Genomic DNA, 23,337 nt, shown 5'->3' on the forward strand with positions numbered 1-23,337 from the left:
GAAATGGTGTATTGTTGATGGAAGAAATGTGCAGCTCTGTGCAATCCAAGGGAATACATAGGCTTGTTAATGAATCATGGGTGGAACATGTCATTCATCAAGAAATGGTGTTTGAACTTAATGGGGCTGTCTGAAGATAAGCTTTGTACTGCAGAGTTAGCAGTAAAATAAAATCTTTTAAAGATCCCATCTCTGCCATTTACTAGATCCTGAGCAATAGTGATGATAATACATTTCTGTGTGTGTCACTGCATCAGAATAAAAGTCAGTGAACTTATATTGACTCATTGAATGCCTCCCAACAAACTTAGGTACTCTTATTATCTTCCTTTTGCAGGTGAAGATCTGAGTCAGCCACAGAAAGGTTTTTTCCTAAAGTCACCCTATGAGCAAGTGGTGGAGTCAGGATATGAACCTGTGGGCTTGAGCAAGACGTACCACTAGATTAGGGCTCAGTTACTTGACCTGTGAAATGGGGATATTGTTTACCCTTTGGAAGTCCTACAGTCAGCCTAAGCCTCTAAAGCACTTTGATCCCTGGGTTGCGAAGATCCCTGGAGTAGGGTATGGTGACTCACTCCAGTATTCTTGCCTGGAGAATTCCATGGACAGAGGAGTCTGGAGGGCTACAGCCCATGGAGTTGCAAAGAGTTGGATACAACTGAAGTGACTTAGCTTGCACAAAGCACTTAGCACAGTATTCGGCACATAATAATTTCTCAATTATAAACACTATCATAGAAATTCATAGCAATACAATATCTGTTTAATAAAAATCCCATTAAGAAAAAATATATAGTCCAATAAAACTTGACAGCTTTCATAACCTTAATAATTTATTGAATATTAACTGTGCCTTGGGCATTGTGTTTAATGCCTGACATTGATTACCTCATTCATCCCCACAATAACCAAGAGAGAAGTTCCTGATGAGAAATTGGATGCCCAGAGTGGTTAAATCACTTGCCAATGGTTTCAACGTGGTGAAGTCAGGAATTCAAGAGCAAGTTTTATTCCAGTATCTACAGGGGGTTTTATTTCTGTAATTTTGTGTTTATGGAACACTTAGCATTTTGGTTTGTTATCTTGTGGGGGCTTCATGTGAAATGAAAAGATCACTGCCATTTTTATAGCTGTGTGCTAATGGCAGAAGAATACACTATTATTTAGAGCTGATCTGGGTGTCTCTGGGGTCTTTCCACAAATGCTATATCAGACATTCAGTGAGGACTGGCTTGTACTCCCCACACATTTATACATTTTTAAAAAGACAGCAGAGGAAACAGGGGACTTGTTTCTAGCTCTCATTCTGTTTCTGACTCACATGGAGGCCTTAGCAAGTACTGTTATCTCCATAGTTTGGTTTTCTAATGGTAAGGTAATGATAACACGATAGCAGAGCCTCATCATTAACTTCTTAGGATTGAAATGAAATAAGCCAAGAACAAGGACTGTTACTCCAAACAAGAGGTTAACTACTGGCTAATAGGATTATGGATTTGTCATTTTAAAATTTTGTTTCTTTTAAGTATCGAATTTGTATACAATAAACAAATGGTACTTCAGGAATTAGGGGGAAAATGCTCATAAGATATTTTAAGTCCTAAAACCTTCTCATTCTACTAGCAATCATCTGATTGATCTGGGGCAAGAGTTGATAAGAGGGTCGGCTTTGTGAATAGGTAGGAAACAGAAAAGGCAGATATGTTTTAGGATTAAGAACAGGTAAAATGCTTCAGTACTAGGGCATTTGTTAGTTCCATACCTGCTTGATAGAACCTACCAGCACCCTGCTCATCCAGGTTACTGTCATGCCTTCACTTAACTTCAATGGCTCCCAGTTGGTTTCCCAACTGGGAAATGCCTCTTAAACACACCAAGCACCCTCTTCCTCTAGTGTCTTTGCTTTTCTCTCTGCCTAATACACTCTTCCTTCCCAGATCTGCCTGGCTCATTCTCTCTCCTTTCCTGAGTTTGCTCAAATATCACCTTCTCAGAGTGGGCTGTTACACAACCACTGGATACTAAATAGTACATCAGCGTTTTTTCCTCCATGCTCTTTGTCCTTCACCTGGGTTTTACCAGTGATATACTCACTGTACATTTATGTGTTTATTGCTTATTCTTTGCATTCTGGCCCCCAGAATATAAACATCCTGACGTCACAGGCTTTTTCCCCACTGTTCAATCCCTAGCCCCTGGAACAGTGCTGAGACCCTGGTAGATGTTCAATAAATATTAACAGAGCAGATGAATGGGTCATGGGGTAGAGCTTGACAATTTGTTGTTGTACAAACAAACATTGAGACTATAATCAGATCTGACCACTAGTAGCCTATAGTTAGGGCTTTCCTGGTGGCCCAGATGGTAAAGAATCTTCCTGCAATGCAGGAGACTCAGTTTGATTCCTGGGTTGGGAAGATCCTCTGGAGAACAGAATGGCAACCCACTTCAGTATTCTTGCCTGGGAAAGCCCATGGACAGAGGAGCCTGGCGGGCTTCAGTTGTGGCAAGGGAAAGAATTACCCAAACAGGAAAAGGTAAGAGACAGGAAATGGTAGGAAATCAAAATCAGGCTTCTTACACATCAGAGGATCTTTTCTAAAGCATCAGGGTAATATATATAAATATATACTTAAATGTATACTCTATTTATGAATTTATGAAAATCTGCCTGTTGACCAAGTACCAGGCACCGCGTTTGCTGGAGATACAAAAATGTATATGATTTGGTAGCTTCCCTCAAGGGATCTATTCAATAGAGGCAACACTTCAGGCTTTCTGGAATGTTCCTTCATTCCCCTTCTCATTGACATCAACCAATGATTTAACTGCATCCAAGACAGGCACATACTTAAAACCAGACTTAGACATGCTTACCTGACCTGACAAAGTGGTTAACAGTGTACAAAATAAATAGAGGCTGGAATGGTCTTAGATCCCTGGCCTTGGCTCCTCCTTCCAGAAGCATGGACCATTGGATTCTCACTCTGAATTCAAAGTGCTGAAGAGCCATTGCTCTTGAAAGTTGGCAGGTTGGTGTTCGAACCATTTCCCGTCTCATCCTCACACCTCATGAAAGTAATGAGGGGGTAAATGAGGCTTTTGCAGTGGGAGGTTTGATAGTGTGGAGACCTGGGCCCCGTGAGTCAGATTCCCTTACATTCACTCTTTGGTGCAGCTCAGCCTTTGTTTCCTCATCATCCCACAGGTCATCAGGAAGGGAGTTGAAATCCGCCTGCCACTGAGACACGAAGTCTTGCTTGTGGTCTGGACGCTTCAGAAACTGCTGGAAGCCTGTTCTGTAAGGCATTAGGGGAATGAGACAGAGCTTACACGTCCTCACTATAAACTACATGACTGGAGCTGTGGGAACTTTACTTACCTAATATCATATAAGTAAGCAAGTACACTATGCTGGCCTTCTCTCAACTCCCTGAGTACTGTTTTGATGGAATTTATATAGGAGTTTTCTATCAATTTCCAGTATGGTACTAAAAATGATGGTATTTCCTGTTAAATGACAAAGCATAAAAATCATAATTTCAAAGGGTAAAATGCTTCTGCGTAATCGAGTCAAAGGGCACTACTAAGTGGGAGATCAAGATGCAACTGCACTGGGACTTCCCTGGTGGTTCAGAGGCTATGACTCCACATTCTCAATGCAGGGGGCCTGGGTTCGATCCCTGGTCAGGGAACTAGGTTTCACATGCGGTAACTAAAAGATCCAGCATGCAGCAACTGAGAGCCAGGACAGCCAAAAAAATAAATATTTTTTAAAAAGATGCAACTGTGGCTACTTAAATGATCTCTATGCAACTTCTAGCTCCTCCCCCAGCTAACTCCTATTTCAAACCATTCTTCGTGTCTCAGCTCAGACATGTTTGTTTCCAGAAATCCTTCCCTGAACCCACAAGTGTATAGGGTCATCCTTCATCCTCTGAAGTTCGGATGTCCCACTTGAGCACCCTGTACTTCTCCCTTTAGAGCACTGATGGCATTAGTTGTAACTGCTTATGTTATTTGTCTATATTCACCTCTAAAACAGCAATCTCATAAAACCAGGAAGAATGGTTATCTTATTCACCACTGGACAGTTTTTCCTATAATTAGCACAGCATCTGGGGCATGTTAGGTGCTCAAGAAATATTTATCGAATGAATGGATTGAATGATCACAGACATCTTATCTTGCCTAAGTTGGAGAACATCTAAGGGCTCATGTCACAGTGATGGATGAATTATTCCTCTGAATTCCCCCTTGAGGTTTCACATTTGCTGTAAAGCATACCATGAAACTCAGAAAGTTTCTTTTATGTTATATTTAATGAGGCAAATCAACCATCAAAACCAAGAGATAATGAAAGAAGAAATAAAATTGAAGATATTTATTATATTTAGTACAAACTTTCTGTAGTAGTTATTCCCTTATTGGCTATGCATTTATTAGTCAGGGAACACACACATAGGGACCTTGGAGGTCATTTGGGCTAATTTCCTCTCCAACTGAGAAATGACAAGAGATCCAGGGATAGATTATCCAATCTTCCTGTGGACCTCATTGATTTCAAAGCAACCCCCCTCCAGCGTCACACAACTTGCATTAGTGGAAAGTTCTTCCTGTATTATTCGCCTTCCTGTAGTTTCTACTTATAAGCCCTAGCTGTGCCTTTCAGAGGACAGGCTACATTCATACTGCCTTCCCTGTGACAGCCTGTTAAATATTTGAAGATGTGAGAGGGGAGATGTAGGCTGTCATTCAGGATGAAACTTGCTTATTTTTGTATTCCTGGCATCTGATAGAGCATTTGCAAATAACAGGTACTTAACAAACATTGATATTGGTGTAAGTAGACTCAATTAAACCCAATTTTTCATCAGTTAAATTTTAAGGAGATTGGATGGCTCAATCTAGTTCTATTTAATTTAATTTTATTAATATTTTATTGGGGCTTTCCTGGTGGCTCAGGCGGCAAAGAATCTGCCTGTAATGCAGAACACCCGGGTTCAACTCCTTGGTCAGGAAGATCCCCTGGAGAAGGGAATGTCTACCACTCCAGGATTCTTGCCTGGAGAAACCCATGGGCAGAGAAGCTTGGAGGGGTACAGTCCATGGAATCGCAGAATCAGACATGATTGAGTGACTAACACTTTCTATATTTTATTGGAGTATAGTTGATTTACAATGTTGTGCTAGTTTCACATGTATAGCAAAGTGATTCAGTTATACATATATGTATCTTCATTCTTTTTTAGATTCTTTTTTCAAATAGGTTATCACAGAATATTGAGTAGAGTTCCCTGTGCTATACAGTAGGACCTTTATGGTTATCTATCTTATATATAATAGTGTGTATGTGTTCAACTCAAACTTCTGATTTATCTCTCCTTCCAGGTATGATTCTATGTTCAACCATACTTTAGTATTTCATTTATCTAAATTAAACATTTACAGTTCTTTCAATGCTTCTCTCATATCATTTTAACACCTTTCTCCTACATCGATTCCCTTCTGGTTTCCAGTTTTTTAAAATAATCTCTCTTAAAAGATATGGTATCCAGAGTGGTGCTTAAGACCATTTTACATAAGTCCACTACTAAACCTCAGAATTCCCAGGTGACTCAGGGGTAAAGAAACCATCTACCGATACAGGAAATATGGGTTCTATCTCTGGGTCGGGAAGATCCCCTGGAGAAGAAATGGCATCCCACTCCAGTATTCTTGCCTGGAAAATCCCACGGACAGAGGAGCCTGGCAGGCTATAGTCCACAGGGTCACAAAAGAGTCGGACATGACTGAGCATGCACCCATGCATGCACACACTGAAACTCCTTCCTAGTGACTTCAAGACATTAACACTCAGGACGTGGAGAGCTACCACCCTGGAATGGACCTCACTGAACTAATATCCTGCTCCCTGCTCTCATTTATCTACAAAAACTTCATAAGAAATTGTCAAATACTATTTTGAATTCAAAATATACTGTTTATGGTCCTTCCCTGACCCACCAACCCAACCTTGCTATCAGAGAAAAGGAAAGGGCCAGTTCAGCAGGACTCAGGCTTAATGAACCTATCTGAGGTTTGTGTGCTTATTTTGTTTGTTATAAGTGCTCAGAAGGCATGTGTTTAATAATTTTCTTTTACATTTTGTCAGGGATTAATCTCTGAATCACTGGTCTTGGGCTTTCCTTGTGGCTCAGACGATAAAGAATCTGCCTGCATTGTGGGAAGACATGCTATTAAATCTCATCTGCCTTTAATTAAATATTTAGGCCTTTGTCCATATCTGATCTTCCAGATTATACTGTATCTTCCGTGATTTCTGTGAGTTATTGATGTCTATCTGTAGTTTCTTTAATTCTCTGGGATGCGATTTTTCTGGGTCTAAGGACTTGAGGTTATGTGCCACGACTAGATACTAAGACCTATCCTTTCCAATTAAATAGTCTTCTCTTCATTGACTGAAGCATAATAGGAAATTGGGTATCCAAGGCAAGTATCCTCCAAGCCTGAGAAGCTAGAAAGCAAAGACCCCTCACTCCACTGCCTCCTTGGTTTTCTTGGCACCTTCCTTGTGGCTGGCAAAGGGGGAAGGACCCAGGTTCCCCTCGAACTTGGTTGCTGCCTCCACCTGCAAGAGCTAGACGTGAAAGCAATAACTCTCTGTCTCTGTGTCTTTCCACATGCCTATTGAAGTACATCTGGGGTCCCTGGAAGGCCTGGAACTAGGTTTACCTGATAAAGTATAGAATGAACACACACACACACACACACACACACACACACACACACATATAAATCATTGATCATGCACATATGTATCTATTTCATTGATTATCCGAAACTCAAATTTTTTAACTGGGCATCTGTCTTTTCTCTCTGTTTGCAGGTAAGCTCTGCAGCTCACATGTGAGAAGCTTAGAGTGGAAAAGGAGCAGAGGGAGAGCACGTGGCCTGCTTTGTTTCCAGGTTCTAGGCTACTTCTGGTGGCAGCAAGAGTACTCTCCATGGTGTCACTTAGGTAACTAGAGGTCTGGGCTGTATATCCTTCCGTCGTCCCTACAGACTGACTCCCCATCCTTCATGCTTCACCCTGCTTGGTGCCCTGGGAGGCCGACTCACGTAAATTATTTCAGGAACCTCCCTTGCCTTCCTCCTCCTGGGCAGGGACTACGAAAACAGAAAGGGTCTGGTTAAGTGTTTCCCTGACCCTCTCTGCTGGTCGCTGCAAGGGGCTGCATCCTCTGGGAAGGCCACAGTCCCTGGCAGGTGGTTCTCTCTGTGCACAGGTCTTCTTGAGGTCTTCACCTGTGCTCCCTGTCCTCACCTTCTCAGGCCTAGGAGCAGTAATATCTCCCATTGGGGGTAACAATCTAACCCTTGTAGATTTCTGTATTTATTGAATACACACACACACACACACACACACACACACACGTATGAGCTTCCCTGGTAGCTCAGTTGGTAAAGAATCCACCTGCAATACAGGAAACCCCAGTTCAATTCCTGGGTCAAGAAGATCCCCTGAAGAAGGGACAGGGTACCCACTCTAGAATTCTTGGGCTTCTCTGGTGGCTCAGCTGGTAAAGAATTCGCCTGCAGTGTGGGAGACCTGGGTTCGATCCTTGGGTTGGGAAGATCCCCTGGAGAAGGGAATGGCGACCCACTCCACTATTCTGGCCTGCAGAATTCCATGAACTATATAGTCCATGGGGTTGCAAAGAGTCAGACATGACTTTCACTTTCACTTTTTCTTTCATACACACACACACACACACACACACACACACACACACACACACACACAAACATATATACGGGCTTTCCGATGGCTCAATGAGTGAAAAATCCACCTGTGATGCAGGCGATGAGGGTTCGATCCTTGGGTCAGAAAGATCCCCTGGAGTAGGGCATGGCAAGCCACTCCAGTATTCTTGTTTGGAAAATTCCATGGACAGAGGAGCCTGGCGGGCAGCAACCCATAAGGTCACGAAAGAGTCAGATATGATTGAAGCGACATAGCACTTATGATTGAAGTGCATAGCACGACATAGCACTTACATATATGTAAGTGCTATGTCGCTTCAATCATATCCGACTCTTTATATATATATATATAAATCAGCCTTTGTTCAGTTGTCTTTAAATTATCATCTGCTTTCTGCCAGGATCCTGACTAGAAGATCTAATACAAGGGAAGCTTGCGTCTTATCTCAGTGTAAATGTTTATTTTGTGCTCCTTTTAGTTCCCTCTTGTCCTCTATGAATTTATTTCTCTCAAGGGCATCAAGGTTTGGAGTTAAGGATTAGATTTCACTATTTTTGTTTCTCACTGTCCAACTCCCACCCAATAATATCATTTTAATTTTATCTCCTTCCCATCAACCACTTCTGTATACCGCTTCTATGACAGTTTTTGAATATATTTAGTTTTCAAAGTGGCTACTATTTGGCTGAGTGATATTAATTATACACATCTATATTGATATCATATAAAGTTTTCATCTTTTAATATTTCCTGTTCTAATCTCCCCATCAATGCTAATTAATTAACTCTTCAGAGCTCTGTAAAGAATCTCTAACGCAGTTGTCACTGTGTTTGACTCTGTATTGAATGTAGTGAATTATTTCACATCCTTCTACCCTCCTCCAAAAGGTTTATTATTTAATTGGGGAGATAAAGAAGATGTTTCCCTAGGAATGCTCAATAATAACTGCAACTCATGACTGGGTCTCAAGTGTCTGGCACAGATTGTCAGGGCTGAGAGCTCATAAGAGTCGAATACCATGGAGGACTGAAATTAAGAAGACAGGGACTAAGTCTTTCAAAAAGTCTTAAAAGAAAGGCCATTCTGTGTGATTTTCCCAAGATGACTTATCTATTAAAGCAGCCCATCTACTCAGTGTTCTGTGCTGACCTAAATGGGAAGGAAATCCCCAAAAGAGGGGATATATGTAAACACATGGCTGATTCACTTTGCTATACAGCAGAAAATAATATAGCATTGCATAACAACTATACTCCAGTAAAAATCAGTATTAATCATTTAGAAAGCAGCCCAATTTGCCAAGGTGACAACTGGGCTTTGCAGCTGTCAGAGAATGAAGAATGAAATGAAGCTTCAGGGCTCAGATGGACATCCCCTTGCTGGACCCTAGGGTACCCATTTATTAAGGAGGTCAGGCCAGGCAGCTCCCTATTCATTTATGAGTTGAGTTAGCTTCAAAATTTTCCTTCTATTTCTGAAAACTCAGGGGCTAAACTTCATATGAAAGCATTATGATGTGGGCATGAGAGCTGGGTTGGAGGGCTGTAATTTGCTGGGTCTGTGTTCTGGGGAAGCTGTCCTTCCAGAAAATTGCATTTTTGCTCCTCCTTGGGGAGAAAATTGGTCCTCACAGAGACCATTTACTCTCCTGATTGCATCACTCACTAGCTGCTCAAAGCATGACTCAGAAACTTGAGGGTGCAGAGAAAAACACGGAATGTGGTTCACTGAGTATTCTCAATCATCTCTGCTTTTTTGATAAATACATATATTATCAGCCAAGAAAGGCCTTTTGGATGGTGCAATGTGAATCTTACTATAAAGAGGAGAAAGAAGAGATTCTACTAGTTTGAGTTTAAACTGTCATACCTCAGGAATTGGTTCATTTACATACACCCACTCTTCTGATCCGGGCTTCGATGGGGCTGGCACTACCGGGACCGGTGAAATATCTGTAGACTCGGCAGGTGATTTCTTGAGTGGAATCTTCCCTCCTAGCGATTTTCCTCTAGGAGAACCTTCAACATGCATATTAAATCATGCCATTACAAGGATATGGATGGGGACAGATTCTGGTGGAGGATTAAATTTATGATTGCCATGAGCTTCATGCAATTCATTAACTGCTCTTTAAGCAACTTTGGGCAGCCTTATCAAATCAAAAATAAAAAATCTCATTCTCTAAAAAATCTCTCAGCCCCTAAATGTACCAATGATACCAACAGCAGTTTTTTTTTTTTTCAATACTGTACTTCTCTTGTCCAGTTAGCTGTGGAAAGCAACTTGATACTTCATTTTCATCTCTGTCCTTGCTTCCTCAATGAACACATGGTTTTTACAAAGTTTAGATTCCAGAGAAAAGTGCAATTTACTATTGCAAAAAACTGGCAAATTGAACTATCACCCTGAAAAAGAAAGAGCGTAGTCACAACAGGAGCAGTGCTCTTGTTTACTGAAACCCAGGAGAAAGGATGCTATTATGAGTCAGCTGGAGTCAGTGAGGGGTGGAGGGGAGAAGAAGTATTGTAGCTCTTGAATAGTTCCATATTCCCTGGATCAGACAGAGGGTTTCTAATCGGGAAACTATATTTCTTACTATAGTCAGGTTGTACGGATGAAGGCAACCTCTGAGCCAAAAGCCTGGCTGAATTTAGGCATAAGGTGGTGGGGAGAGGGGAGGGAAGAAGAGGGGAGAGGAAGAGTGAGGAGGGAAAGAGAGGGGAAGGAAGACAAGGAGGAAGAAAAGGAGGTTGGAGGAGCAGAAAGAGAAGCCTCATTTCCGCTCAGAATCCAGAAAGGGCATGCGCTATCTGAGAACATCAAGGGGGAATTCAGGCCAGTGAAGTGGTACCCACGTGGTCTGAAAGATCTTATGACTGATGAAACTACCTTAGCTCAGAAAGCATCTATATTTCCTTAAAGGATCAAAGTTATAATTTAGGAATTCATTCAGTTTAAATTTCACTTACTTTCAAATTCATTGTTAAGATTTTTAGACGCAGTTTATTAGATGCCTATAGAATTTGCAGCACTTTCTTTCCCCAAAATATATTTCTCTAGTGAATATTATTTAATGATATGCTGTTTAGGAAAGTAAATATATCTTCCATTTTTATACTAGTTAAAAATATATGGATTATAAGTAGAGGAGAAATTGTCAATTATGTACTGCAGACAGTTCAGTGCTAAAAACAGTACTGCTATCTACAAGTTTAAAGTTGTATCTAGATTTTATTTTAAATTAGAAAAATTTAAGAACATCTTTATTCAGGTAGTAACCAAAAATGTTCATAATTTGAGAAATTTTTCAATATGATAATTTTTTAATTCTCTGACTTGAGTTTCTGGTAAAATATGTGATAACACTACTACTTTTAAGATGAATTTTTCTAAGGAGAATTTCTAAGGATAACTTTGTAATTATGAGATTGGAATGAGTTTCTTTTTATTCTTTTCTTACATATCATGATCATTCAGTGAAAACTAAGAAAGCCAGGAAGTATTTTTGAACCACTGTGCTTTCATCTTATTTAAATTTTATCTAATTGTTTTAAACAATCAAAATGCTAAGAGGAAAAGATGTGAATGAATTAAAATGTATCTATTGGCATAGAGAGTGAAAATAGATATCACATTTGAACAAAATCATTCAACATCTCAAATTTACAAAAGGCAGTCCTTTTAAAGTATTACTTATGTGACCATGTGAAGGTTTCCATTTCTAAGATGTTTGCTTTCATTGGAGGTTGAATTATTGAGTCCTCAGGGCAGCCATTCTTCTTGCGTGAGAAGATTGAAGGGTAATCTGTTCTTAGCACAAAGTAAAGGTAGATTTTAGCAGTTTTTAGTCCAGTTATTAGCATCTAACTGTATCATGCAAAAGCCCATGGAGTGAGAACAAGTAGATAAAATGAGGTATAAAAGAAAGACAAAATTTTATAACGTGAACATGGGATTTATTTAATGATTTTATCTGTGAATAAATAGTCAAAGTTGAAACAGTAGAGCAACAGTTTTGAGCAATGATAATAACATACTAGGAGCTCAGGAAAGGTAAGAAAAAAACTTAATCAATTGAAGAAAGGAATTTAAGAAAACTGGAACACTTTCACATTAAGTTGGCACTATTCAGTGAGTTAAGGAGGATAAGAACTCACTATTCAGTGAGTTCAAGGAGGATAAGATGTAAAAAGTCTGATTTTTTTTTTTAAAGAAAGGCATTTTTATTACCTTTCAGTCTTTAAAACATGCCTTAGTAGAATCTGACTTAATTAAGAACCTCACTGGGTAGAAACTAGAAGACTGGTTAATAGCGACAGCTTCAGCAAGAAAACATTTCGTTTTTAACAGATAGTGCTAATAGTTGCCTGGGCTGCAAACGTTGGCAACTGAAGTAGAGACTCAGTATGCCTTGGATAAATGAAAATTTTAGCTCTGAAGCAACGTGGCCAGGAAGAGAAGGGCATCAGTGTTAGGTAAGGAGCCAGATATGGAACATGAACCAGCTTATTCTCTAAATCACTACTGAGAAGCTATTTTGGAAGAGTTTTTTCTCCTTGGTGTCCTAGAATTCATGTTGTTACTCTGTGCGGAGCTCAGTTCAGTTCAGTTTAGTCGCTCAGTCTTGTCCGACTCTGAGACCCCATGGAGGCTTCCCTGTCCATCATCAACTCCCGGAGCTTACTCAAACTCATGTCCATTGCATTGGTGATGCCATCTAACCATCTCATCCTCTGTCATCCCCTGCTCCTCCTGCCTTCAATCTTTCCCAGCATCAGGGTCTTTTCCAATGAGTTGGTTCTTCATATCAGGTGGCCAAAGGACTGGAGTTTCAGCTTCAGCATCAATCCTTCCAATGAATATTCAGGACTGATTTCCTTTAGGATGGACTGGCTGGATGTCCTTGCAGTCCAAGGGACTCTCAAGAGTCTTCTCCAACACCACGGTTCAAAAGCATCAATTCTTTGGAGCTTAGCTTTCTTTATAGTCCAACTCTCACAACCACACATGACTACAGGAAAAACCATAGCCTTGACTAGATGGAAGTTTGTCAGCAAAGAAATGTCTCTGCTTTTTAATACGCTATCTAGGTTGGTTATAGCTTTTCTTCCAAGCAGCAAGCGCATCTTTTAATTTTATGGCCATAGTTACCATGTGCAGTGATTTTGGAGCCCCCCGAAAAATATAGTCTTTCACTGTTTCCACTGTTTCCCCATCTATTTCCCATGAAGTGATGGGACCAGATGCCATGACCTTCGTTTTCTGAATGTTGAGCTTTAAGCCAACATTTTCACTTTCCTCTTTCACTTTCTTCAAGAGGTTCTTTAGTTCTTCTTCACTTTCTGCCATAAGAGTGGTGTCATCCACATATCTGAGGTTATTGATAATTCTCCTGGCAATCTTGATTCCACTTTGTGCTTCTTCCAGTCCAGCGTTTCTCATGATGTACTCTGCATGTAAGTTAAATAAGCAAGGTGACAATATACAGCCTTGACATACTCCTTTCCCGATTTGGAACCAGTCTATTGTTCCATGTCCAGTTCTAACTGTTGTTTCTTGACCTGCATACAGATTTATCAGGAGGCAGGTCAGGTGGTCTGGTATTCTCATCTCTTTCAGAATTTTCCACACAGTCAAATGCTTTGGCATAGTCAATAAACCAGAAATAGATGTTTTCCTGGAACTCTCTTGCTTTTTCGATGATCCAGCAGATGTTGGCAATTTGATCTCTGGTTCCTCTGCCTTTCCTAAATCCAGCTTGAACATCTGGAAGTTCACGGTACACATACTGTCGAAGCCTGGCTCGGAGAATTTTGAGCATTACTTTGCTAGCGTGTGGGATAAGTGCAACTGTGTGGTAGTTAAAAAATTCTTTGGCATTGCCTTTCTTTGGGATTGTAATGAAAACTGACCACCGGTCCTGTGGCCACTGCTGAGTTTTCCAGATTTACTGGCATATTGTGTGGAGCTGGAGATGTGGAATGTAGACTACTATAAAGTAATAAGGACTGGTTATTTGGGGTCACTTCTAGGACCTGATTTCAGTATAATTATAATCAGTGATAAACACTGGAAACTCCTAAGTCAATTTTGCATAGCGTTCGCATTTCTGCCCAGTCTTTAATAACCTGATCTGGAATCAATAATTATATCCCACATTTATTTAGTCCCATGCACTCTGAAATGGATCCTGTTTTTTTTTTTTTTTTTTTTTTGTATATTTACTTATTCCCTGTAATGGCCACAGGGAAGTACTTTTACGACCTCATTTAACACACGAGGGAACTGAGACAAGCCAAGGTCAAGTTGTCTGCCCTTAGTCACTTGGATGCCACTTAGATGGTAAACAGGCAGAGCTAGAATCTCAGTCCAGGCAGGCTGACTCCAGGGTCCATGCATTTGATTATCATATTTGATTGTCTTTAGTGTTTATTGATGTAATTTATGTTCAGAAGAGTTCATTAGGCTGACATTTAGAAATCTGCAAGTTTTAGAGTTGTCTTTTTAACACTATTTACTTGGCTCATAAATTGATTTTAAGACTGTTCTATTTACATTGCATTATAATTATTACAATTTCATTTTTCTGCTTGTGGTGAAAAATCTATTAAAAATTACAGCCTGAGAAATCAATTCATTGAAAGGCTAGATAATAGAGTATAGATAATATTATTTAATTCATTTAAATTAGATGATGGTGTTAAGGAAAAATCCAAGGAAGTTCTGACACTGTGGAGAGTTAATATGGAGTGTAGATTGCATTCTCCAAAGTGTGAAGAGACTCTGACTTTCCCTTCTCTCAGATTAATGATTCCTAACAAAATATTACCTTATTTATTTTGACTCTCAATTTCCTCATCTTTGAAGGAAATGATCATTGCTACTTCACAGGTGGTTATGAGGATTTAGTGAGATTATACATAAAAATGATCTTGCACAGTGCCTGGCATATGGTAGGCATTCTACAAGAGGTAGTTTGTTGTTATTATTATTATGAATTATATTGTAAAAGGAGAATGTTGAATTTTGCCATTTGAACCATGATTGTAAATTAATCATCAACTTTCTAATGTGTGGCATCAACTTTCAAATAAAACCTAACATGTTTTTCATTTATTCTAAAATCTATTAAGATCTTGTATGTAGTACCACATATTGTTACCTGTTTAAGGTCCCAGGTGATTAAAAAAGAGTATTTTAGAAATTAATCCTAGAAAAGCTTAGGGCTTTTTACTTCTGTTTCAAAGTATTGTTAAACACATGCTGTTTTTAAAATTGTAATCCACCTTAAACATTTTGGGAACCAGGCCACATTATATATAATACATTAGAAATAACAGAAGGTGTCTGATATTCCAATGGCTAAAATAGAGCAATAAGTCTTTGGCATCAACATGGTAGTTCTTCAACTTTAGTGAGCACCAGAATTCCCTAGAGGGCTTTTTAAAACACAAATTGCTTGGCCCCTCCAGGAGTTTCAGATTCAGTAGGTCTGGGGTTGGACCAAGTATCTGTTGTTCTAAAGAGTTCCCAGGTGATGCAGATGCTACTGATCTAGGACTGAACTTAAAGAACCACTGTGTTAATAGATGATCTAGGGATTTCAATTCCATTTCACTTTCATCTTTTTTTCCTCTGTTCTTCTATATCTTTACAATAAAATGTCATTAATGTTTATAACATTGACAAAGTATTTATGGCTAAGTGGCTTGGTAGCACCTAAACAATGAGTTAAATCAGAAGGCTAGCACTGGAACAGTCCCAGTATTAACACATGGGCAGGTTGACAGAACTAAAGAGGACGAGATTTCCAAGCATTTATTTATAGAACTCTAGTCCCAACGGAGGCTTCCCCAGTGGCTCAGATGGTAAAGAATCTGCCTGCAATACTGGAGACCCAGGTTCGATCCTTGGGTCAGGAAGATCCCCTGGAGAAGAAAATGGCGACCCATTCCAGTATTCTTGCTTGGAGAATCCTTTGGACAAAGGAGCTTGGTGGGCTACAGTCCATGGGGTCTCAAAGAGGCAGATATGACTGAGCAACAAACACTTTCACTTTTTAGTCCCAGTGAATACTCCTCCGAGAGAGTTCTGCAGTCACAATGTTTTGGGATATTACATAGTGTGCCTCCCACTGCCTTAGAGATAGATGATCACAGGACATACATATCTATATCAACATGTATCTCTGTGGAGAGTAAAGTCCCTTGGACTGCAAAGAGATCCAACCAGTTCATTCTGAAGATCAACCCTGGGATTTCTTTGGAAGGAATGATGCTAAAGCTGAAACTCCAGTACTCTGGCCACCTCATGTGAAGAGTTGACTCATTGGAAAAGACTTTGATGCTGGGAGGGATTGAGGGCAGGAGGAGAGGGGATGACAGAGGATGAGATGGCTGGATGGCATCACCAACTCGATGGACTTGAGTCTGAGTGAACTCTGGGAGTTGGTGATGGACAGGGAGGCCTGGCGTGCTGAGATTCATGGGGTCGCAAAGAGCTGGACATGACTGAGTGACTGAACTGAACTGAACTGAACACAGTATTTTTCTGAAATTGGTTGATTAAGGAAAATTCTTCAATTAGCCCTTATGTAATACCTCCTATGTAAGGTCACAGAGTAGAAAAGTCCTTATTTTATGAAGGAATAAAATAGAGCCATGGGAAATGGTTGAAGTTAATAAATTCTTTAAGAATACCATAAATACAGAGAACTTAGGCAAAACACTCTCCAACATAAATTACAGCAGGATCCTCTATGACCCACCTCCCAGAATACTGGAAATAAAAGTTAAAATAAACAAATGGGATCTAATTAAAATTAAAAGCTTCTGCACAACAAGGAAGCTGTAAGCAAGGTGAAAAGACAGCACTCAGAATGGGAGAAAATAATAGCAAATGAAACAACTGACAAACAACTAATCTCAAAAATAAACAAGCAACTCATGCAGCTCAATTCCAGAAAAATAAATGACCCAATCAAAAAATGGGCCAAAGAACTAAATAGATATTTCTCCAAAGAAGACTTACAGATGGCTAACAAACACATGAAAAGATGCTCAACATCACTCATTATTAGAGAAATGCAAATCAAGACCACAATGATGTACCATTTCACACCAGTCAGAATGGTTGTGATCCAAAAGTCTACAAGCAATAAATGCTGGAGAGGGTGTGGAGAAAAGGGAACCCTCTTATACTGTTGGTGGGAATGTAAGCTAGTACAGCCACTATGGAGAACAGTGTGGATATTCCTTAAAAAACTGGAAAGAGAACTGCCTTATGACCCAGCAATCCCACTGCTGGGCATACACACCAAGAAAACCAGAATTGAAAAAGACACGTGTACCCCAATGTTCATTGCAGCACTGTTTATAATAGCCAGGACATGGAAGCAACCTAGATGTCCATCAGCAGATGAATGGATAAGAAAGCTGTGGTACATATACACAATGGAGCATTACTCAGCCATTAAAAAGAATACACTTGAATCAGTTCTAATGAGGTGGAGGAAACTGGAGCCGATTATACAGAGTGAAGTAAGCCAGAAAGAAAAACACCAATACAGTATACTAACGCATATATATAGAATTTAGAAAGATGGTAACAATAACCCTGTATGCAAGATAGCAAAAGAGACACAGATGTATAGAACAGTCTTTTGGACTCTGTGGGAGAGGGAGAGGGTGGGATGATTTGGGAGAATGGCATTGAAACATGTATAATATCATATAAGAAACGAATCGCCAGTCTAGGTTCGATGCAGGATACAGGATGCTTGGGGCTGGTGCACTGGGACGACCCAGAGAGATGGCATGGGGAGGGAGGTGGGAGGGGGGTTCAGGATTGGGAACTCATATACACCCGTGGTGGATTCATGCTGATTTATGGAAAAACCAATACAGTATTGTAAAGTAAAATAAAGTAAAAAAAAAAAAAAGAATACCATAAATACAATTGCAAATGGCATTTCAGTGTCAAGATTAGCAGGGAGAAGGGTAGGGATTGATTTAATATGCAGAGAAAAATAAAGATGAGTCAAATATGCCAACAATAGGAAACAAGGATAAGTTTGAAGGAAGGAAAAAGGAGGTGGCTCCTCAAGCCATGCTTTCCATATAATTAATTGGTATCAAATAGCTTGTGAAGTAAGCAGTTAACCAATTAATAGTATTCACCTCCCAAAGGTATTAGTTCCAAATATAAAGAATTAAAATTACTAAGACTTGTTCTTAATGAAGTAAATTGTTATACATGCCAAAACAACAGTACTTCTACGTAGAAGAAAGACTTCTAAATCTTGATCAAGAGTTCATCTATTTCAAATATTCAATACAGTAGAAACTATGTTTATGGAAATAGAAACAGACTAGTAAAATAAAAGAAAAAAGAGTTCTTGAATTTACTTAAACTGAGCAAACTGCATGATTTAAATGAATATATATTTTGCTGGTTGAAGTTGTATTTGCTTACGGTTCATTTGAGTCTACTTTTACCTAAAGATGCTCTCAAAGCATGTGCATTATTAGGTCTAACTTGATTTGGACAGGACTGGAAAAGGTAAGTTTTCATTTTAATTCCAAAGAAAAGCAATGTCAAAGAATTTTCAAGCTACCATACAGTTGTGCTCATCTCACACACTAGCAAGGTAATGCTCAAGATCCTTCAAGCTAGGCTTCAGCAGTATGTGAACAGAGAACTTCCAGATGTACAAGCTGAGTTTAGAAAAGGCAGAGAACAAGAAATCAATTGCCAACGTTTGTTAGATCATAGAGAAAACAAAGGAATTTCAGAAAAACATCTACTGCTTCATTGACTACACTAAAGCTTTTGCCTGTGTGGATCACAACAAACTGTGGAAAATTCTTAAAGGGATGTGAAAGCCAGAGCACCTTACCTGTCTCCAGAGAAACCTGTATACAGGTCAAGAAGCAACAGTTAGAACCAGACATGTAACAAAGGACTAATTCAAAATTGGGAAAGAAGTATGTCAAGGTTGTATAATGTCACCCTGCTTATTTAACTTATATGCAGAGTACATCATGCGAAATGCTGGGCTGGATGAATTACAAGCAAGAATCAAGATTCCCAGGAGAATTATCAACCTCAGATATGCAGATAATACCACTCTAATGGCAGAAAGTGAAGAGGAGCTAAAGAATCTTTTGATGAGGGAGATAGAGGAGAATGAAAAAGCTAGCTTAAAGCTCAACATTCAAAAAACTAGGATACTGGCATCTGGTCCTATCACTTTATAGCAAATAGAAGGAAAAATGTGGAAACAGTGACAGATTTTATTTCCTTGGGCTCCAACATGACTGTCTATGGTGGCTGCAGCCATAAAATTAAAAGATTCTTGTTCCTTGGAAGGAAAGTTATGACAAACCTAGACAGCATATTAAAGAGCAGAGACATTACTTCACCGACAGCTGACAAAAGTCTGTATAGTCAAAGCCATAGCTTTTCCAGTAGTTATGTATGGATGTGAGAGTTGGACCATCAGGAAGGCTGACGACCTAAAAATTTATGCTTTCAAATTGCAGTGCTGAAGAAGACTCTTGAGAGTCCCTTGGACTGCAAGGAGATCAAACCAGTCAATCCTAAAGGAAATTGACCCTGAATATTCATTGGAAGGACTGATGCTGAAGCTGAGGCTCCAATACTTTGGCCTTGATGTGAAGAGCTCATTCATTGGAAAAGACCCTGATGCTGGCAAAGAATGAGGGCAGGAAGAGAAGGGGATGACAGAGGATAAGATGGTTGGATAGCATCACTGACTCAATGGACATGAGTTTGAGCAAACCCTGAGAGGTAGTGAAGGACAGGGAAGCCTGGTGTGCTGCAGTCCTTGGGATCACAAAAAGTTGGACATGACTGAGCGACTGAAAAACCACAACAATGCATAAGTATATTTGATTTCTATTTTTGATGATTCTGTGCAGATCCTTCATTTGCTTTTGCTGATCACAATGAGAAAGTAAGGGATTATTCTCCTATCTGTAAACAGGTGAGAGAAAGCATATCATAAATTATAGCCAGAACTCTAGCTAAATTTTTAATCTCACCAATGTTAACTCAACAATGACTAGTTACATAAACCTATCAGGTTATACAATCAGAAAAGGGTGAGATGCTTTGAGAATTATGGGTATGCATTTTTGAATGCCAAAATAGAGATTCTTTTAAGCCCATCATTTTGTGAACATTGCACATTCTTGGGCTGCTATTGCACTGGCAATCTGTAATGAAAAATTAAGCAGTAGTACATCATGACAGCCCCCGAGCATGTACTCCGCAGAAGTCAACTGCATGTGTCCATAACTGCATTTCAACCTTTGATTTGTTGCGGTAGCAGCTCCAGGGCTTTCCTGGTGGCTCAGTGGTAAAGAGTTCACCTGCCAATGCAGGAGATGTGGGTTCGATTCCTAGGCTGAGCAGATTCGCTGAAGAAGAAAATGGTAACTCCCTCCAGTAGTCTTGCCTGAGAAATTCCTTGGACAAAGAAGCCTGTAGGGTTACAGTCCATGGAGTTGCAAAGAGTCAGACACAACTTAAAGATTGAGCAGGCACACGTGTAGCAGCTTCAACACTATTGTTGTTTAGTCACTAAGTCATGATTGACTCTTCTGCAACCCCATGGACTATAGTCCACCAGGCAAAAATACTGGAGCAGGTTTCCATTTTCTTTTCCATGGGATCTTCCCAACCCAGGGATCGAACCTGTGTCTCCTGTGTTGGCAGGAGGATTCTTTATCATTGAGCCATCTGGGAAGTCCGGTGGCTTCAACATACAATGTAACTAATATGCTTTTAAGAGCCTGGCGTTTCTTCTGCCAACTATCAATTATTTACAAAATTTTATCCCCCTTATTTCACAGAAACAGTTAAGATAGAAAATAAATGAAACTAGATCAGGAAAAATACAAACTAAATTAGGAGGTCAAAGCAAAGAGAGGAATTAGAAAGCAGACTCCAGGATATAGGTCCTTGCTTAGAAACTAAAATCTTAGATGCTAATTTGGTTTTTATTTCTAGACAGCCAGTATAGAAAAGGCAGTGCTATCATTTAGAGGCACTAATTATTTAGCCATGTAGAGGAAGAAAAATTTTCCAGTCCCTTTCTTCTGAATGAAATTTCCCACCTAGGATTTTACACAGAGGCCAGTGAATGATGTAATGGGCATACTATCCCTTCAGAAAATGAAATACCAGGTTATTATTAGTATAATGAAAGTTTCATCTCCACTGCTGTTGTGTTGAGGACTTTATATCAAAGAACTTATCAGTGAAAGCAATTTCATGGAAGCTTTCCAAGAAAATATGGTTCAGCATGTAGTTTTCTGATGGCATAACTTAGCCCAAGGATAACCTTTATAATATCTATGATGATTGAATATTTTGTATCTTAAATATCAGAGAAAGCAATGGCACCCCACTCCAGTACTCTTGTATATTTGCTAAATTATTCCTCACAGGCATCACTTTCCTCAGCAGGACCTTTGCTAAGAGCCAGGTTACAGAAAGACTGAGGTTTTCTTTGGCAAGGGTTTATGATTTACAAATGCCTGAAAGAATGTACATTACTACATAAATATCATTATTTTCACTGAGAGTTATAAAATGCAGGATTATACTTAATCATATTTATCTTAATCTGTACCTTTTCTTTTGAGTGAAGTTTCACTTTTCTTCCCTTTTCCTTCCTGAAGAGGTTCTCGATTACCATGCAGGGGTTCTAAACAAAATTTAACACATAAATATCATTTATGATTTTTTCTGATAGCTAGGTTACGATTTGTAAGCAATCAAATGTGATTTCTCAAAACAGCTATATTTGTGAACTGCCTAAAATGGCTCAGACCTTTACTGTGAGTTAGAATTAATCTGAAGTTAGACTATGGATTGAAAATTCTTGAATGACAACCCTGATAGGACTATCCTATTTTGTGACATTGAGAAGTTGAGTCCTAAGTTTAACATCAGCATTTGGTAGTGAATTTGATTGTTGTTGTTCAGTTGCTAAGTCACGCCCGACTCTTTTTGACCCCATGGACTGCAGCACACCAGGCTTCCCCATCCCTCATCATTTCCCAGAGTTTGTCCAAATTCATGTCCATTCTGTTGGTGATGTCATCCAACCATCTCATCCTCTGTCACCCTCTTCTCCTTCTGCCTTCAATCTCTCCCAGCATCAGGGTCTTTTCCAATGAGTCAGCACTTCCGATCAGGTGCCCAAAGTATTGGAGATTCAACTTTAGCATCAATCCTTCCAGTGAGTATTCAGGGTTGATTTCTTTTAAGATTGACTGGTTTGATCTCCTTGCTGTTCAAGGGACTCTCAACAGTCTTGTCCAGCACCATAGTTCAAAAGCATCAGTTCTTCGGTGCTCTGCCTTCTTTATGGTCCACCTCTCACCACAGTATGTGACCATTGGAAAGACTATAGATTTAACCATACAGACCTTTGTCAGCAAAGTGATGTCTTTGCTTTTAACACACTGTCTAGGTTTGTCAGTGAGTTTGATTATAAACTCTTTAATGCAACATACATGCAGAGTTTTAAAAGTTAGTCACAAGTAAATTTGAGGCAGATGGCTCTATTAGTATTTGGAGATAGTTCACTGAAATGATTGTTATACAATAAGATGATTGGATCTATAATAAGAATGATGCCAAAACACTTTGAAGGAGAGTTAAATAAACACATTGTTTTGATATGGCACATTCTTGAAGTTCTCTTGACCCCATACTTGGTTGCTTTGTGACTTTTACATTCCATTGTGCCTTGACTGTAACTTGTAATACAAAGGATTGTTTGGGAATATATACATTGGATTCCCTGGAATCTAATTAAAAGACATGCTGGAAATGGGGAAATGGGAAACTGATGACCAGGAGGTTAATAAGATTTCCCAAATAATAATTTGGTCTTTGAAAAACATCACTACATCCCACATAATTCATGAAACAAGTTCAGTCATCTTTCTCCGTTTGTCTTAGGTTACAGTTTGTTCCCCCTCGTCATAAGGATGCACATATGGGGCAATTTAAATGTCTGTGATAGAGTTTGTCTGACCTATTCTTCGTATTTTGAAGTGACAGTTATAAGAATGTGTAAATGCATAACATATCACTTATGTTTAAATATATCAGCTCCAAAAAAAAAAGATTCCATAGAAATAAGACAACCTCTTTTGTTAATCTCTATAAAAGTACTTTTAAACATCCAAGAGTTAAATAGTTAAACACCAAACTCATTCATAAATAAATAAATCCAAAGGTTTGAATTAGGTTTTCTTTTTTAGAGGTAAGGTTAATAAAAAAAGTCTAGATAACCTCTTCAGTTCAGTTCAGTTCAGTTCAGTTGCTCAGTCATGTCCGACTCTTTGCGACCCCATGAATCGCAGCACGCCAGGCCTCCCTGTCCATCACCATCTCCCAGAGTTCACTCAGACTCACGTCCGTCGAGTCTGTGATGCCATCCAGCCATCTCATCCTCTGTTGTCCCCTTCTCCTCCTGACCCCAATCCCTCCCAGCATCAGAGTCTTTTCCAATGAGTCAACT

At 39.4% G+C, this 23,337-nt stretch overlaps 1 protein-coding gene across 12 annotated transcripts in view; it reads right to left on the bottom strand.

Annotated features, from left to right (window-relative positions):
* The window catches only part of SPEF2 (sperm flagellar 2), a 201,707-nt gene that overhangs the window by 79,307 nt on the left and 99,063 nt on the right, over positions 1–23,337 (bottom strand). For all 12 annotated transcript variants that reach the window (XR_003591923.3, XR_009596799.1, XR_009596798.1 and 9 more), the window contains 4 exons: positions 21,433–21,507; positions 9,642–9,790; positions 3,386–3,513; positions 3,164–3,302 (listed from right to left, as the gene is read on the bottom strand). Coding sequence is in view for 7 of the 12 variants with exons in the window: in XM_027980125.3 (XP_027835926.2) it covers positions 3,164–3,302; positions 3,386–3,513; positions 9,642–9,790; positions 21,433–21,507 (491 nt within the window). In the remaining 5 variants the exon portion in view is untranslated. The remainder of the gene's footprint in view (positions 1–3,163; positions 3,303–3,385; positions 3,514–9,641; positions 9,791–21,432; positions 21,508–23,337) is intronic.

The sequence above is a fragment of the Ovis aries genome, chromosome 16 (genome assembly GCF_016772045.2).
Source record: "Ovis aries strain OAR_USU_Benz2616 breed Rambouillet chromosome 16, ARS-UI_Ramb_v3.0, whole genome shotgun sequence".
In the NCBI taxonomy this organism is placed as follows: Eukaryota; Metazoa; Chordata; class Mammalia; order Artiodactyla; family Bovidae; genus Ovis; species Ovis aries.